Source organism: Mugil cephalus, chromosome 4, assembly GCF_022458985.1.
Source record: "Mugil cephalus isolate CIBA_MC_2020 chromosome 4, CIBA_Mcephalus_1.1, whole genome shotgun sequence".
In the NCBI taxonomy this organism is placed as follows: Eukaryota; Metazoa; Chordata; class Actinopteri; order Mugiliformes; family Mugilidae; genus Mugil; species Mugil cephalus.
The window spans coordinates 16,137,884-16,156,452 of NC_061773.1; the positions used below are offsets into that span (position 1 = coordinate 16,137,884).

Consider the following 18,569-nt stretch of genomic DNA (forward strand, 5'->3'; position numbering starts at 1 on the left):
GACCATTAAAGCTCCACCACCTGCATTTAACCTGTTGGCATGGTGCAGAGTATGGATGCTTCACAATAAATGGTCTGTGTTTTAAAAACCTTTCTCAGTGCATACTTACTGCACAACAGTGTTTCAAAGAAATGAATGCATGAATGGCAACACTTTTTCATGCTGTTTAACCCCCAGGCATCCTGTAATGTACTGCCCTCTTGTAACCTTAGCAGATAAAAACATCCATGTCCAAAAACCGCTACAAAAACTTAACAGATTAATATTTATTTTCTTTTTTTTTTCTGCATAAATCTCTTAAACCACTTCAGCACTTTAAAAAAACTACCAAAAATTCAATCATTTTGAGAAATTTTAACCCTTTAAATGCCAGTTGGTTACTTGAAGTCACTGTTGTTTTCACAAAAAAAAAAAAAAAAAAAAAAAAACATGAAAAATTAGTTATTTTTCATAAACCTAATGTTGGGTGGATGGGGCATTTTTTTCAAATTGGCCTTGGGTATGACAAAGATTATCTAAAATACTGATTTGATTGCATTGTTAGTTTTTGTGTAGCGTCATATGTAATATTTACTACCCTCTTGTAACCTTGGTGGACAAAAATGTCCCATTGACTTCCATTAACTACATTTTTTTGATCTCTCAGCCATTGACCAATAAAATCATTCATTCTGGAATAGTAGGGTTTCATTTATGATAAAAATGGCCAAATTTGTCATTTTTAGTGTTCAACACTCACCCATTTCCCTATTATGGGGTGTGTGTGTGCCTGTGTGTGATTTATGCAGAAAAGAATCAGGAAAAAATATTAATCCTTTAAGTTTTTATAGCAGTTTTTGAACATGGATGTTTTTGCCTGCTAAGGTTACAGGAGGGTGGTAATTTTTTTTCCCACAGTGTTCTGTTGACTAGAATTTTTATTTATATTTTTTTGCATTTCCAAATTTGTGTAGAGATAGACTTTGTTACAAAAAATTGTGCCATATGCTCTAACACAGCCAAATGGCAGTCAAATTAAGAGGAAAATTTTGCCCAAATGGACAAAAATGTCCCTAAGGTTGCCTGAGGGAAAAATAAAAGTGAAATTAAATACCTGGGCTTTAACTCCCTCCATAAAGGTGATAAAAAGCAAAAGAGAAGTCGGTGGCATGAGTAGTAAAATGTGTACACGTCGGCCTGAGATGCTGTTAGATTCCTGAATTATCATCAAGGCTGAGTCGTCCTCTGGAGGAATATTTACGCACTTCCAGTGTTGGTTGCTGATCCGTCATGCTAATCGCCAACATTCCTCTCTCTGTTTCTCTCTACCAGCGGTGAAAGGCACAGAGCTTCAGGCGATCAAGTCAGAGTTGACTCAGATTAAAGCCAACATCGAGGCTTTGCTGGGAAGACTGGAGCAGATCACAGAAGACCCTCACTTCACCGCTACAGGTAACACACCCACACACACATTTACACGAGTTACCTGATCACAAAGGAAACCAGAGCAGCTAAAACACAACCTTATGCTAATGCCATTATGTTTATAGCGAGAGGTTTAGGAGTGAGGTGTATAGTGAGTAACATAGTAGTGATGAAGGAAACATTTACAGTGCTTAAATATGAAGCCCCAAGATAAATGTTTTTAAGTCTAATATAATCACGTGGCCTTACAAACATAAACTATTTAACCGACGTACTTTTCAAAGTACTGGAAACATCCTCTGACCTTAAGGTTACATAACCCTGCTGAGTTAGTGAGACGATTTACTGCAACACTTCTCGGGGCCGGTCGCTGAAAACTGGCAGTCATTTTTCTGGCTTTGTTAGGAGCTTATTTCCCATTTGTGGGGAGATAAGAGCGCTCCCTGTAATTTGAACACTGCCTCCTGGAATAGTTGTTTCGCTAAGGGATCTAGCACATGTTTAAAGCCAGGTTTTCAGGGGCGTCAGCGGACCAGTGATAAACTCTCACATCCTTTTTGGAAAACAATGTAAAATATGTCTTGTCCAAGCGATGTTACTTTTTGTGCTGCATTTTTTTGTTGATTCAGTGAAGAAGTCCCCCCTCTACCCCCAACGCTCGAGAGCAGTAGTTCCCAACCTTTTTTTCTCGGAGCCCCCTTGTATCTATCCGTACACAAACAGACGCACCATTGGACCTCCCGGAGTATTATGCAATTTCATCTATATATGAAACATATTCAGGGCTTAGAGTTAAAATTTTTTTTTTTAAATCCTGAGCCTGAACTTTTTTTTCCAGGGGTGGGGCACATTAATTTGAGGAATTATTCGATTAGCAATTTAACTGTTTACTTCCATTTAAATTTATACACGAACAACTGTAGATTGTATTCTTACATTAAAGTGCAAAATTTACATCCTAACATTTAATAATAGTTAATTCTGTTGGTTTCATAACTTTAATCTCCATCTTTCCGAGACAGTGACTTCGATGACAGAACGCCGGCTAAGGTGATGCCTTCACGAAAACTCAGAAATTCTAAATTCCAACTTCGAAATTTCAGACTTCTGATATCATTGCGTTCACGTTACAGGTTAACTCGGAGGAGAAAAAATAAGTTTGGTATATTATCGTCACCATTTGATGAACATTAAAATATGTGCAGCAGATATGTTTTATTTTGGAAGCAGCGATTGCTCATTTATTTGCATCGTAATATGCCATAATTGCGTATGTACTGTAGAATAATGCACACTGATGCAATAAAGCAGAAAGAGTGATTTCTCCATTTAAACTCAGACTGGCTCAGTTATGTCTGACTGTGGAAAAAACGTAGCTGTGGTGCAGGCATTGTTTTTTTTTCGCGGTGTTAGATGGCAGCAAACAGCAGGAAGTAACCTCTATGATTAATTCATGTGTAAAAGCTCTGGGGGGAGTTTCTGAGGCAGATACCAAAATACAAGAGTAAAGACAATATTGTGAAGCAATCTTCAAGGTTGTGTGATGCAAGAGTTCCTAGAACTACAATTAATTTGACGCTTGTCAGTCATACTGTAAACATCAGCGGCCTTGATCTACTGTATATAATCTGAAAATGTACCGTATATATAACTGAATGTGTTTTCCATATGTCTATTAGTGGTAAAGTCAGTTTGGGGCGGTCATCACTCTGCCCGTGACATTTTAGTGACTCTTGTGTCAAATATAATAACGTTCCGTAAAAGACAGCATAGGGACACCCAAAAAGGCCCAGAGGGAGGGAAACAAATATCTTTCCCATCTGCCATGAGGCTGTGGTTATCGGGAGGCCTCTGGACCTGCACATGCCCATTTTACTCTGACTTTTGTCACAACATTATGAGCTTCAAGACGGGTCTGGTTGCAAAATGACTGTTACGGTATTTAAATAAACCAGATGAATTTACAGTGACCCATATTGCTCTATTGTTCTATTTTTATTGTTTTCATTTTGGCATCAAACCAGAAGTGCAAAATGAAACAAAGCAATAGGGAACCATCTATTGTCTGACTTTCCAGGATTAGCCTCCACTGCTTTATTGCAATGTCACAGCTACGAAGAGTTTCTACTGTCCAACTTTTGAAAATATAGTAGATATAAAAAGACCTAAAAGCGTAAGGGTAATCAAATCAAGTGAAGGGTGTCTCAGTCATCCAGTTCAAATTTTATCCAAACACAGAGTTATCAACAGAGGAAACTGGACTTGTTATGAATGGACTTGAAGACGTTTCACTACTTATCCAAGTGTTTTTTTCAGTTCGAAATGACTTGTGGGAAGTTTCGATTTTTATTAGAAAAAATTGTGGTTGGTGCACATTGGTCAGTCATGTAACTCTGTTATCAACCAGAAGCCCCCCATGCATTTTATTTATTTATTATTTTCCTCTAATAAATGCTACTCTGAAAACCTTATTAATTAGCAGAAATTTCAAATCAAAAACCATTAGTGTTGGGTTGTGCACACTAAGGCTGGTAGATTATTCTAAATTCTTTATTTTCTGTTTTTGTTTAGTTTTTTCTTGTAATTATGTCACTTTGGTTTCCAGTGTCATTGCATAGGTTGCATAGGTTTTTAAAAATGAAGGTTTGATTGTTTGTGGATTTTTTCTTTTTACATTTTTGCATCCCAGTGAAACTTTTAAGCCTCATCAAAGAAAGTATAAAAACATCCTAAAGTAGAAGAGCAACTCATATAGTTAGGTCCATATATATTTGGACACTGACACAAGTAGTTATATAATAGTTATATAATCAATATGGGCTTAAAGTGTAGACTCTCAGCTGTAATTTGAGAGTATTTACATCCAAATTGGAGAAAGGCTTTAGGAATTAAAACTTTTAACATGTAGCCACTTCTTTTTCAAGGGACAAAAGTAATTGGACAGTTGACTCATAAGCTATTTCATGGGCTATTCCCTCATTAATCGTTCATCATTTAAGCAGGTTAAAGGTCTGGAGTTTATTCCAGGTGTGCCATTTGCATTTGGATGCTATTGCTGTGAACCCACAACATGCAGTCAAAGGAGATCTCAGTGGAAGTGAAACAGACTATCCTTAAAAGAATTGAAAGAAAAAAAAAGAAATCCGTCAGAAAGTGTTAGGTTGAAGTGTTAGGAGTGGCCAAATCATCACTTCAGCACGAACTCAAAAAGGCCCTGGACGACCATGGAAAACAACAGTGGTGCATGATTTCAGGATCCTTTCCATGGTGCAGAAAAACCCCTTCACACCACCCACCCAAGTGAAGAAACACCCTCCGAGAGTTAAGTCTACAATATACAAAAGACTTTGTGACAGTAAATACAGAGAGTTCACCTCAAGGTGCAAACTATCCATCAGCCTCAATAACAGGAAAGCCAGATTAGACTTCCAAAAAACATATGGAAAAGCCAGCCCAGGTCTGGAACAGCATTCTATGGACAGATGAAACTAAGATCAACCTGCACCTGAATGATGGGAAGAAGAAAGTATGCAGAAGGCATGTCTGATGTCATGGGCATGCATGGTTTCCAACGACTCTGGGTCACTAATGTTTTTTGATGATGTGACAGAATACATTCTGAAGTGTATAGAGGGAGATTTTCTCCTCAGATTCAGCCAAATGCAGCAACAATGACCTAAAACATACAGCAAAAGCAATCGGGGAGTTTTTTTAAGACAAAGAAGTGGAATATTCTGCAATGATCAAATCAGTCATCAGATCTCAACCTGATCGAGCAGGTATTTGACTTCCTTAAGGCAAAACTCAGGACAGAAAGACCCACAAACAAGTAACTGAAGACAGCTGCAAAAGCTTTTGGTGATGTCCATGAGTTCCAGGCTTCAGACAGTCGTTGCCTGCAAAGGATTCCCAACAATACTTAAAACTGAACATTTTATTTATGTTAATTTGTCCAATTGCTTTTGAGCCCCTGAAATGAGGAAACTTTCCTGTCCCTAAGCATTTCATGGGATATTTTTGCTTAACCCCTTGAATTAACCCTGACAGTCTGCTCTTGCATTGCATCTCCGTTGTTTCATTTCACATCCAGTGCCGTGGCATGCGGAGCCAAATCATGAAGAATGTGTCTCTGTCCAAATATTTCTGGGCCTAATCTGTATACTACACCCGGAGGGTCTGGGGTGCAGCTTCAGAAACGCAGCCGAGTGTGAGGAATCTTCGTGTCTGTGTAGCCCAATTCCAGACTTCTGAATGGAGGCCCGCAGCAGAAATCTTGCCAAATGTAGCTCTCGCATCTAGGCGGTACCAGAGATTTTTTTACTTTGGAGTGGGATAAATGGAGCCTTAACACATGTGTTTTGATGAGATCGGCCAACGGACTGCACTGAGCCATGCTATACCATGCGGATAATAACTATACGATGAACTGCCACAAAACGCACAACTTGAAGGATGCGATTGATTCGATGTTTCCAGATCAGTTCTTCCCGTTTCAGAATCGGTTCTCGTAGGACGGTTATATGTTTTCTTTGAGTTTTTGTGTTTCTGTGTTTCTGTGCAGATCTGATCAAGGCAGAGGAGTGTAAGAGCGAGGAGGCGTGGCAGGAAGAGGAGGAATCGAGTTCAGAGCTAGAAGACGGGGAGGAGCAGAGACAGAACAGCGAAGCCGAAGAGGAGGAGGAGGAAGAGGAGGAGGAGGAGGAGGAAGAGGAGGAGGAGGGAGAGCACACGCAGGATGTCGCCCACAACCACATGGTGTGTATTCACACCTGAACATGTGTGAAAGAAAGCGTGAGGTATGCGTTCTGGCGAAACAGAAATTCAGACGCTGGAGAGTCACCATAAACTTTATGTCAACGTGTACATCTCTTTTTCCCAGAAATGTGCTGATGGGTTTAAGAGGAGGTAGCTTGTCTCCTAAACGGATCACTGCTCCTCCAAGGGGGGTCACCGGGGTCATATTGGTTGCAGGTTTCGGTTTTAGACTGGCAAACATCTCTGGAAACATTTTTATTTTCCTGGACATTTATTTATTTATTTATTTATTATTTGGCTGCAGATGCAAAGAACTGGTTTTGAGATTAGATGCTCAACTTTGAGCTGCCTTAGTGGAACTTATAAGCTCTGCAAACTTTGCAAATGCTGAAAAAATACTGTGTCTGTTGTATGTCCAAAAAATGTCTGTGAAGGCTCTCAGTTAAAAGAGGTCAACTAGACTTGCAGCTTCTTCTGTTCTGAAAGACTGATTGATTTGTTTCCCTGCCACAGTGAAGGAACGGTACTGTGACAACTTATTAATGATCAAAACTCAAGGTGTGAACAGGGTGAAACTTTCCTGTTTGACATAGATGGCTTCCTTTGCTTCTCTTTTAAACCACACGTCTTCTCTGGCTAAAATGTGAGTGTTGTGGGCAATGTTTCTCCTCTTGTTCTCCTGCTGTCCATTCTGGGGTATATTTTAGTACTACACCCACAGGTTATAGTTTTGTGGGTATTAAAAAAACAAAAACAAAGCAAAGACACCTCTACATTAGCACCACTCATCCAAGAGGCTTCAGAACTGAAGACGTCACTTGGACTAGTGGTGATATGTGTTAAACTTAAGTCCAGTGCCTTAGCTTTGTTGTTTGGGTATACAAGAGACAACATTTTTTGTGTCTTTTTCACCATTTACATGGTTATCAAAGGTTTTGATAAACGTCTTACTTCCAAATAGGCCAGATCGATTCAAATGTTCAAATTGAATTGGTTGCATAAGCCAGTTATGTTCTGATTTCTGATTTGAATGGTGTGTCAAAATGCAGAGATGGAATTTCCCCATGAGGGATCAATAAGGGAATCATTTATTTACTTAGTTATTATTTATTTATTATTGCAATTATTAAAAGAATTGACCCGTCTTCTCTGAGGCGTCAAGTTGTTGTTGTCATGTGATCAGTGACTAGTCCACATGATGCTTAAAGCGTCATGACAAACTGACAAGTTCACTGGAGCTACAACCTCTAGAGTCCATCTAAACGCAGTCACTCACAGTTTTATAGAGACATCAGTGTACTGGTCAACATTTGTTGTTTTTAATTTGTGCTTCACAAAGAGACTGCCATTAACATTGACAATGACAACAAAATGCAGGCATCTGTTGGAGGGCTCCATGATAGTTAAACTTTGTGTGAGGCTGTATCTTGATCTTTAAGCGTACATTGTGAAACTGATGATGTGTTTTTGATTACGGGATCATTGCAGTGTAGCTGCCAGTTTGTCATGGTACGAAGGAATAAACTGGCAAACATCTTGTTTCCTGCTGCTCATTAATTCTTTTAAACTAAAATGTAAACATTCCCCACAGTTCCAGCTTCCCAGTTCTGACACATTGTTATGTCTGAAGAGGAGGAAAAATAGCACACTAACTTATTATAGTAGGCAGGCGTGAAAAACAGGTAGCAAGTTGCTCAGAGCAGGTCTACTGTCTGTGCTTGATGGATTATTTGCATTACGTAATATAGGTAGAGTGTACCGCTCGCTATAGAGCATATGCTTATAATACCTTCCGCATATACTCCACTGTTTTTGATGCTCCGTTCTGTCTGTATCTTGGAGTTCTGAAGCATCTTGGTGACGCCTGCTCCTCACAGGTGATACTTGGTTCAATATAAGCATACAGTATGTGTAAAAGTATTCTGAATCCCACCCTTCTCCTAATTTTAACTACAACTGCAGATAATAATCTGGAGCCTATTTCATTGTGTCTTGTGTCTGCAATTTAACTCCGTCTTGTTGTTGTGTTGTTTTCTTCAGGAGAACAGTCGCCTATCATCAGAGATGGACTCCATTCACCCATGAGAGGTGAGCGCTGCACTAAAAAATTGATTTTACTGAATATTTGCTATTGAACACTCAGGAGAAGCCTGCCTGCATCACTGCGGCATATTCAAAGATACACTGAGTTGTCTTTGTTACTACTGTCACTTCACAAACTGAAATCTAGCTACGGTGAACCACAATTCTGAAGGTTTTAGAAGAACACAGAAAAATGCAAAGCTAATAATGAAAGTTAGAATTTCCTATTTCAAGCATCTTCTCCTTTTCAACTCTTGACATATTAAAAACAGAAATACAGTACAGAGCAAAGACAATATCTGAGGAGATAAAAAGAACTTTGCAGTCATATTTTCTCTAGACCCCTTCACGGTTTGTAAACAATGTGGCGTTATTTGAGTGGCGTGGCTTAACTGGATGCCGAACATCTCAAACACTATAGCCTGTAAACGGCGGTTAGCATATTTCAGTGGACTGTTTTATATTATATTGTAGAGAATATACTAATACGCCTACTCTCCGAGAGCGTGAGTGTTATTGTTAACTAAAGCTGACTCTGACTGATGGCACTATATTCACCGACCCCTACATCCTCACTCACTGGATGGAGGATTTGACCAAATGAGGACACAGAGGGAACGAAGTCTGGTCTGTTTTTATCAATTGAGCTTCTTCAACAAAGATACTAAATGAAGTAAGTGAAATCACTGAGGAGGGTAAAGTAGTAAATGCAACTTCTGCTTGGACGCGAAACACCAAAGTAACGTTGCGTTAGCTCGCGGTTAACATTAGCATTAATGTGAAACATGTAGCATTAACATGTAATAAGAATCCCCTAAATAAGCATGAACTTAATGTAATTTCACTCACGATTTATTCTAACTCATAATATTGTTCAGAGGGAAACTGATGATGCATTACATATTAATCTTATCTGAAAAGAAGCGTGCTCATTGTTGTCTCACTACAGTCCTTTCTTTTAATCACCAAAGTCAAACCAAAGTAGTCTACGACTGCAGCGGCTGGTATGTGATACAACTCCAGGTTAGTGTTTTTGATTTATCAGTTTTGACACCAAAAAATACAGCAAGAAGACATTTTCATGGTTAAAAGTGACAGCGTTGCCTCAAGCTTCCCTCTGTTTTGCCTCCAGTTAACATTGTGACGTCACAGGGACGTACTCATGAAGGGTTCTATAATTTGTTTCAATTTTTTTTAATATATATGATATTTTAGAAAGGAAGGAATTGTGTGTGCAAAGAGTCGTCCATATTCAAATGTTGAATTAAAAAATGCTGAATTACATGAACCCTGACATGTTTTATTTTATGTTGAGGTACATGTACTATTCATTAAATTTTCTGTTACAATTCCAGTAATTATCGGGTTTTTACTGAACATCAAAGCATGGATTTTACTCTTTAAATAATCCACTTCACTTATAATTAAATGCATGAATACATAGGATTGCACCTACTGTGACTATGTTTGACCTAATCAGTCGATATTAGTTTAGTGTAGTAATTGAATGTAATACTAAACATTTAAGCTCTGCTCACATTCAACTTTTGAGTTTAACTCACACAGATTCAGACAAACATTTGGCACATTGGTTTTGAGTTTTTGGGGTTCAACTCTCTGTAAAACAATTTGTAACATCCCCCTGGTCCTGTTTAAAGAAGGCAAAAATGTGCCAGCTGAGTAAATTTGGAGCACAGTATATAATCTGTATAGATTCAGATTAAGAGCTCTGTAGGACTGAAGCTCCAGGAGCCATTTGATCCACTAATAAAAACGTCTCGTCTGATTTGTCTTGCGCTCTGTTAGCTCCTCTCTCAACCACAGCAAATGAGGTCTTGTGCGTAACAAAGTGGTGACGTGCATTTCTGATTCATCCAACTGGTTTAATTTTATTTTCTTGCTGAACCTGTGTTGAACCTTGTGGTTCCATGTTGAATCTGAGAAGAACTCTTGGTAATGGTTTGAAGGGGCAAACCAGAGTTAACTGAATCATGACTTTGAATTTAAAACGGTCTTCAATGTCAAGCAAACAAATCCTTGGTATTTGTCATTTTCATTTTTTTTTTATTAACTCACTGAGAGCCAGGCTTTCTTTCTCTGGAACACGCTGATCAGAATTGCCCAGGAGCTTTAGCAGTTTCACTAGATAAGTTGTTGATGGAAAACTTTGCTCATGGGCGCCTCAGTTGTAATGTGTGTTGGTCCTTTACTTTGTTATTCTAGGAATTGGGCCAACATTGTTTTTGTGCTACCCATCTTCGCGAAAGAATCATTAACAGGAAAAAGTAAATGACATTTTAGCGTGACCCAGTTCTAGTGAGCTGCTGTATCATTTTCTCCAATTTGTGTAAATATTCTGAAGCTAATTCCTTTTTCTTCCTTTGTTCGCTGCTAATCGTACAGTGACAGTCAAAGAGCCTGAGAGGATTCACTGGTTTAAATTAGGGTGGTTTAAATTGCTCCGAGACTGTGAAAGGAGTCGCCGCTGTTCATAAATGGGGGAAAATCCAAACAATATGGAACTTTTTTTTTTTTGTTTTAAAGACAAGAGGAAATTTGCAATTTGTGCAGACTTGAGGGTAAAAGGTAATATAAATAAAGCACCCTGCTGCCAGATGCGTGCACAATCCCTGGCAGGCCTCAGTAAATACACATTTGACGGAAAAAGATATACTAGATTTAACATCAGAAGGACAAAGGTCTGGTTTTGATTGAGCTCAGGTTCCTGTGATGTTACAGTAGAAGTGTGGATTTACTGCTGTGTTTTTGCAGCCCACTCTTGTCAGGCTGCTGAGCGAAAGCTTGTTAGATATTCAGCAATTGAAAAAATGTTGAGCATATTCATTTATTTGTGCTTTTTCTTTCTATTAATACAGGGTTTTATTAATGCTACTGGCCTTGTAAATGTACATGTAATAGAATCTATTGTTCTGGGAAGCTTGCATAACATATTTTTTTTACTTCTAGGTCATCTCCGTATCATCAAATGTTTTCATTTTCCTAGGAAGGTCTTGTTTTGTCATATAACATCTTTCTAAGTTTTTGGATCCAAGTTCTGACAAAGCATCTGATTTGCTGATATTAAATGGAAACGCCACTAAATATATTATGTCTGAAACATGCGCACAGATGTATATTATTGTAACTGACTCCACCAGCTTGTGTTTGATAAAGTCCACAGATACCAGTGAGAGGTATTCAGTATGTATAAACTGGGAGCTTATTTCTTTATCTGGTGATCTGAAGAAAACAAAGAGGCAAATTGCTTTGGCAAGACAAGCTGCTTCACAGCATAGTAAACTCTTCAGCCATTGGGAATTTAAATCCGGCTCGTGATCTTTATCATGGAAATCAAAACTAACACAAATGAGCTGTTTTCACGGTGCTTTCTTTTACGGATGTCTTATTTTCATCTCTGTAGTCGGGGCCGTTCTGTCTGAGGAGTCCTGCAGCTTTTTATTGAACAGGACAACATAAATTTCCTCAGCTATGTGCAACCGAAGTGCAATGGATAAGCCTCGATAACAATATTTCCTGACAGTATTTCCCATTCTTCTATGTGCTGAAATAGTATCACATAGATTTAAAACAGACTTTTTTTTAACAGATTTAAAAAGTGAGATTAAATTGTCTCAATGTTGCGATTAATCGCGATTAAATATTTTAGTCTATCTTTATCCTTAATCTATCATCAACTGAAAGACCTACTTTATTTATGGATGGGCGACCTGTTAAAACTGTACTCCCCTTCTTGCCCTGTGATTGGCTCCAGCAAGCCTGGGACCCTCTAAAGCAGGGGTGTCAAACATACGGCCCACAGGCCACAGCCTACCCACCAGAGGGATTTTAATTGCAGTTTTTTAAATAAAAGTAACTGGTATTCCTAATATGTTCACTGTCGTAATGTGAAGAAGAAATTTTAGGTTGTTCATAAAATCTTTAAAGCATAGTTCATTTTTCTTGATGTACTTCTTTGCACTAAAACAAAGGGAACACCCTTTGGTTGTTGTTATTTATAGGTTATTAAAATGATTTTGATACCTCTGTTCTAAAGGATAAGCGATTAAAGATAATGGATGGATTTTTATTTTGTTTATAGATTTATAACTAAACGTCATTGTAATTCATTACTTCTTTTTGAAGATTATTTCACTACCACCATAAGTGGGCTAGAGATGCAAACTCTTTTGTGTTACCTTAATAGGCATTTATTTAATTTAAATAAAAAATCATTTATTTCATCCTTGGATATTGAATCTAAAAGAAAGACTTGTCATGTTGTCTCTTTCTCTTTCACACTCCCTCGGTTTTCTCTTACCTCTCAGAGTTAACCCCTTGAATCAAGGATAACAAAGAGACTCGATGTTCAAATCTTCACTAGACTCACTTCTGATTCTTTCCAAGAAAAAGGGGCCCAAATATGAAGTGTCGGATTCATATGCTTGTCCAGTGAGATGTGAACTAAGGCTTTAGGCAAAATAAAAGAAGAAGAAGACATCTCCAGTTACGGTCAGGTTAAGTTCAGGTTAAACGACCGCCCTGGGTTTGCATGTTTCACTCCTGATACCATTACCTCCAATAATAAAAGGACACACTGGAGATTTAATGGAACATCAGGAACGTTTTTTCTCTCTCCTGCTACTGTTATACTTTAAACATTCCTTTATTAGCATAATCTAAGGCCTTCCATAATTGATCAAAATCTTGAATTCAACTTTTCTCTGTATTCCTGTGTGTAGCTCAAATGTGCTGTGAACTAAATCCCAATCATGTCAGTGCTGAAACATTTCTATTTAACAGTTTCCACTTTTTAGAGAACTTCTAGCTTTCAGCTTTTCACTTTGACAAATACATTGCACGGATCTCCCTGCAGGAACAACTCATGTGGAGATTAAAGGCGAGACTTGCGTTCTACAAATTGCTTCCGTCTGTTAAATTAAAGACCAAACACATGAAGCCATCTGGCCTGCATCCTCTTTACTATTTAGAAAAAGTGATGAATAATCCCATAGCATTTTCAGAACGCAAAACAGCTTTTCAGCTTTTTCTTAAAAGAAAAATCCCTTGTTGTAATGTATTTCACGTGAGTCTCCTCACTTTCCAGCACACAGCCAATGTTTTGTTTTTTGTTTTTTTTCTCAAAAAAACTTATGCATAACCACAAAACCTTCTAGTACAGGAAGATGACCAAAGTCATTAGAGTTTGTTCTTTGGGCAGCGTGGACGTCTGTTCCCAATTTCATGGCAATACAGTCAGTAAGACACAAAAGCTTGAAACAAAAACAGACCTGCTTTGCGTCTGCTAGGGTGACTAACACAACAATGATGAATAGAAGACCGTATGACTAAATACAGGCCGAATGTGCAACCATGAAATTGCGAATATATCCAATTCACTATCAAAACAGCTTAATTTAATTCATTTCAAACCAGCCTGGTATTTTTGTTTAGTTGCGAGGATTGACACATTAGAGTGTCGCTTAGGGCAGTGGTTCCCACCTCCATACTTGTATCTAACAAAAGCGGGGCAATTGAACCATTTAATTCAGTTTCAATTCATCAATCAATCAATGAAAAACAGGATATAGAAGATGCCTTCATGAAAACTCTGAAATTCTACATTCCCTCTCAGAAAATTCAGACTTCCAATACAATACATTACATTACATTCATGTTACAGGTTAACTCGGAGGAGGAAAAATAAATTTGATATATTGGCAACGTTTGCTGAACATTAAAATATATGCAGAAAGTTTTTTACATTTTTTTATTTTGGAAGCAATCATTTCTGAGTTTGACAACTTTTCCCAAGTTGTCTTGAATGCAACAACAGCTGCAGCTGGATTTCAAGTTTTCCAAGACCCACCCCCACCCTGCTTCTGATTGGCTAGTGATGTTAGTTTAGAGAGGGAAAGCTGCTTTACTCAGTTGAACTCAATTGACATCTTAAACCTGACAATATCCTGCATCAACGTTTTTTTTTCTAAATTTTCTTATTTTTTTAAATCGCGATTGAACCCACACACCGGAGATTCGGCACGCCCTGGGCCATCCCTGGATATTGTACATGTAGGGACATACATGCAATACTGGTTAAAAGCTGGTGACAGGTGAAACAGGTGAAAACTGGTTGTGAGCTCGGATCAGACAAGTTTTAGCACACCCCCCTTGGTGGGTGCGGACCCAAGGTTGGCTTAGTAAATTCGAAGATCTCTGTTTTAGCTTGACAAAGCAGGTCCATTACAATCCTTACTCCACTTATACCATAATCTTGTAAAGAGCAGCGTGCACGTTGCTAATGGAAAGCATGCAGATTGTCAGGGTTGCGTTACGTAAGACATTCTGGATTCTGCTATATCGACACAAATTCCATAGATTTTCAGCATTCAGCCATTCACACATGACAGTAAAACCCACGGGCCAAACACAATTTTAAAAAAGATTTCGAAATTCTGCCAAAGAATGAACTCCAGCTGAAGGTTTATGTGGTTATGTGGACGATTAAACTGATTTATAATCCCTCTGCATGAAAAGCAGCGGAGAGAGAGAAAAAAAAAAGGTACGTCACACCCGGCAAAGAGGACTGAGAGTTCAGACAGAAGGAGTTTGTTTCACATGTGTCCCAGCAGGAGTGCGTGTCTGACAGCGTACTGATCCACAGAAACAGGACGACTGCTTTACTGTCCAGCAGATGAGGCGTTTGAAAACATTAACGACCGTCGGTACTTCACAGCAGCCTTAAAGTGGTTAAGCTTCTTTATGGTTGGCGCACATCAAAGCCCCTGTACAGTGCTGTGAAAAAAGTGTCGGCTTCCCCTTCGTGATTTCTTATTTTTGCATGTTTGTCACACTTAAATGTTTCAGATGATCAGACAAATTTAAATATAAGACTAACACTTTTTCACAACACTGTATATAAAGGTCTTTGCATTTAAAATATTTAGATCTGGGGGAGGTCTCAGTTAGTGATCTTTGATCTTTGTTCACATGTCAGGGGTCTTCAACGTGTTTCAGACCAAGGACCCCCAAACTGATGCAGCGATTTTGTAGGGCCCCCTCTACCTCCCATATTAAACTCAGCCTAGTACTATCTATAAATATACATTATTATTATCATTACTTTGCATTCAATATTAAACTATTCAAATAATCCAACTACTTTTTACAGAGTTTATCAAGCAATACTATATAAATCTTTTTTTCTGACAGACCTCATAGTTATGTCAGTGTTCTCATACCAATACTTAACTTAAACTTTAGAGAAGACTTGAATCCTGTCCACATATAAAGCTAGCGAAGAAGCCTGGACAATCCAGGTTCCGGTTGCCTAGGTAACCCTCTTGTGTATTCACCATCTTCTTTTTTTTCAAAGTAAAACAATCAGAACATAAGCTGAGAGTGTGGATTACTAAGAACGAGCCCTTTCCCTCGCTTCCTATTTGAAAATACCCCATTGTCACAACTTCTGGATTAACCTGCTTCTCCTGCAACCGTGTTGAATCCAGCTGGTGACAAAAATGTGACAGAAAAGAGGTGGTCAATGACACGGAGCTGTCGGCTGCTGCCTCTTTCTCTGTTGTGTACATTTATTAGTGCAACTGTTACTGTGAATAGAATAACACAACATGAGGGTCATGTCCGAGTGAACTTAAGGCAGCCTTTTATCTTTGATGATCTACTGAGTGAGCGTTGCGATGTTTCAACATATATGACGTTCTTAGACGTCACAGTGTGTGCTGAGCATCTGTTTGATGATTTTAGGGGAATAAAATAGTCATAAAGGAGCAAGTTGCCCAAACGCATTCTTGTTTTAATATGTGGCTGTTTGTAACCACGTGAATGATCCCCAGGGCCTTTCTCCATTTTGATTTATTACATCTTGCTTTTATTCTATAAAGTACAGAGAAATGTGTTGAGGTCTCTTTATACAGTACTCATCCACTTACACTGTCAGTCAAAACTTTGGACACACCTTCTCATTGAACTGAATAATTGAACAGACTGTACAAATTTCTGACTGGTGGTGTGTTCATCCTGGCGCTACAATCAGCAGCTTTGCATTCTGAAAGGCCACCACTCAGAAACAAAAACAACCAGAAGAAGCTTCTCTGAAAAGACAAAATGAGAAGTCAGTCAGAAAGTCACACAAGTAAATCCATCGGGTTTGAGTTACACGCTGATGTTTTCGAAAGGAGCAATAGTAAATCTGAGTGGGATTCTCTGAATATTTGAAAGTGTTTCAGCTCAACCTTTCCAGTGATATTCCTTGTCTCCATCCATCTATCATGGATGGAAATAAAAGGAAATAAAGTCATCTGTCGACCTGAGACCCAGTCAGTTCTTTCCCTTGTTTGTGAATTAGCTTGAGGCAAACACTGTCACTATCAACCACAAAAATGTCGTCTTGCTGTATTTTTGGTGCCAAAAACTAAAATTTTCTCACATACCAGCCACTGCCAGTCGTAGATAATTTTGGTTTGGCTTTGATGATTGAAAGAAAGGACTGGAGTGAGACAATCAACAATGCATACACTTCATATCAGGTCAGATTAATATGTCATGCATCATCAGTTTCAGTCTGGATGACGTTATGGATTAGAATAAATCATGACTGAAATTGCGTGTTACGTTATCATTATTTAGGGGATTCTTGTTACATGGTGTAAGTTAGCGGTTAGCATTAGCAACGTAATTTGCATGTTTCCAGGGTGTCCAAGCAGTTTCATTTGCTACGTTACTCTCCACACACTTACTTCTTGTAAAATCTTTGTTGGAGAGCCTTCACTTGATAAAGACAGTGTGAGGGTAGGTAAATGTAGTCCCATCAATCAGAGTCAACTTTTAAAAAAAACACTAGCGGTCTCTGGGCGTGAGTGTACCAGTATATTCTCAAAAATATTCGCTTTTCTCATCCATTCTTGCCAAAACAGTCCATTGAAATATGCTAACCGCCGTTTACAAGCTCGAGATGTTTTGCATCCAGTTAAGCCCCGCCCCTCAAAAAATGTCAAGTTGTTTACAAACACTGAGCGTTTTTCTACAGCCTGAATATCTACTTTGAACACTACTCCCTGCTCACCTTCCACATACTGTTTGAAGCAGTTTGTGTTATGTCTTTTTGGTCTAATTGTTCTTTCCTCTATGTTGTAGGTGTTGGCAACTGTGGAAGAGGAAGAGACTGGCAGAGGGAGAGAGAAACAGAGAGCTGTGGAAAGTCAAAACTGGATTATAACAGCACACAGGAAGGCATCAAACAGCAGGGAGCTGGAGACACACACACAAGAACACATACACACACACACACAAGCACACACACACACACAAGCACACAGGCCAAACTTCAAAAAACACACAGCAGAGAAACAGACTTGACACTTTGTCCAAGCCACAGGGAGACACTAAAACAGCAGGGTACTGCCAGAACAGACTATAAACTGATGAGTTACACACACTAGCGCACAGGCCCGTGAATGAAAAAATAAGAAAAAACACACAGCAATGGAGACAGACTCAACACTGTGTTAGAGCCCCGGGAAGGTAGTAAAAACAGCAGGCTGTTGTCAAAACACATTTTAAAGCAACAGGTTTTACACACACACACATTTTTCTGTTGACAGCTGCTATGATCGGCAAAGCTGGAGCTCATCAGTTCATCTGCTGCTTTCCAGGACTTTAAACGCAACTTAATGGGCCGCGTACTGTTTGAGAGCGTGTTGATTTAAAACATTTTTTTTGCAAGATATTTCGAATTTTTGATTAGATTTTGGAGGAACTTATGGGTTAACGGAGAAACAAGCCAATAAGGAATTAATTATGACACAAGCAAGACAGTCTTTTAGTCAGTGCACAGCAGCAACCGCTTTATATGGAGGTATTAAAAAAAAATTAAAAAATAAATAAATAAATACATCTTAAACATTCACAGATTTAGATTTCTTGCTCCAACTAGTCTATATATAGATAATATTGTTGATAATCCGATTAGTGAAACAAAAAGCTGCCAGTTGTGTGGAACTGACAAGTTCAATAGAGAGAACATGTCAAAAACATTAAGAAAGGCAAGACAGACATGTAGAGTTCCTTCATCCAAGCAGTTTGTTTAGGTCTAAAGGACTGGTGGAGAGTTGGGGTTTACGTAGGAACATCAAAAACTAGTGTCAGTTCCTGAGCGTTGTGCAGTTGCCTCCAAAATAACTCATGCAACCATGTATTTCCTTTACAAATAAGAACACGGATCACGTGGTGCCACAGGAACGTCATAATAGTTCAGTATTATTGCCACTGAAGTCAAATTAAAATTGCTCACAAGAAGGAATTTGTCTGCAATA

General features: G+C 38.6%; 1 protein-coding gene across 3 annotated transcripts in view; it reads left to right on the forward strand.

The window, feature by feature from the left end:
* Positions 1–18,146, forward strand: part of raly (RALY heterogeneous nuclear ribonucleoprotein) — a 119,185-nt gene extending 101,039 nt beyond the window's left edge. For all 3 annotated transcript variants that reach the window (XM_047584125.1, XM_047584124.1, XM_047584126.1), the window contains exons 6-9: positions 1,312–1,431; positions 5,966–6,159; positions 8,200–8,247; positions 17,392–18,146. In XM_047584125.1, the coding sequence (XP_047440081.1) occupies positions 1,312–1,431; positions 5,966–6,159; positions 8,200–8,244 (359 nt within the window). In that variant the 3' untranslated portion in view covers positions 8,245–8,247; positions 17,392–18,146. The remainder of the gene's footprint in view (positions 1–1,311; positions 1,432–5,965; positions 6,160–8,199; positions 8,248–17,391) is intronic.
* Positions 18,147–18,569: the final 423 nt, after the last annotated feature.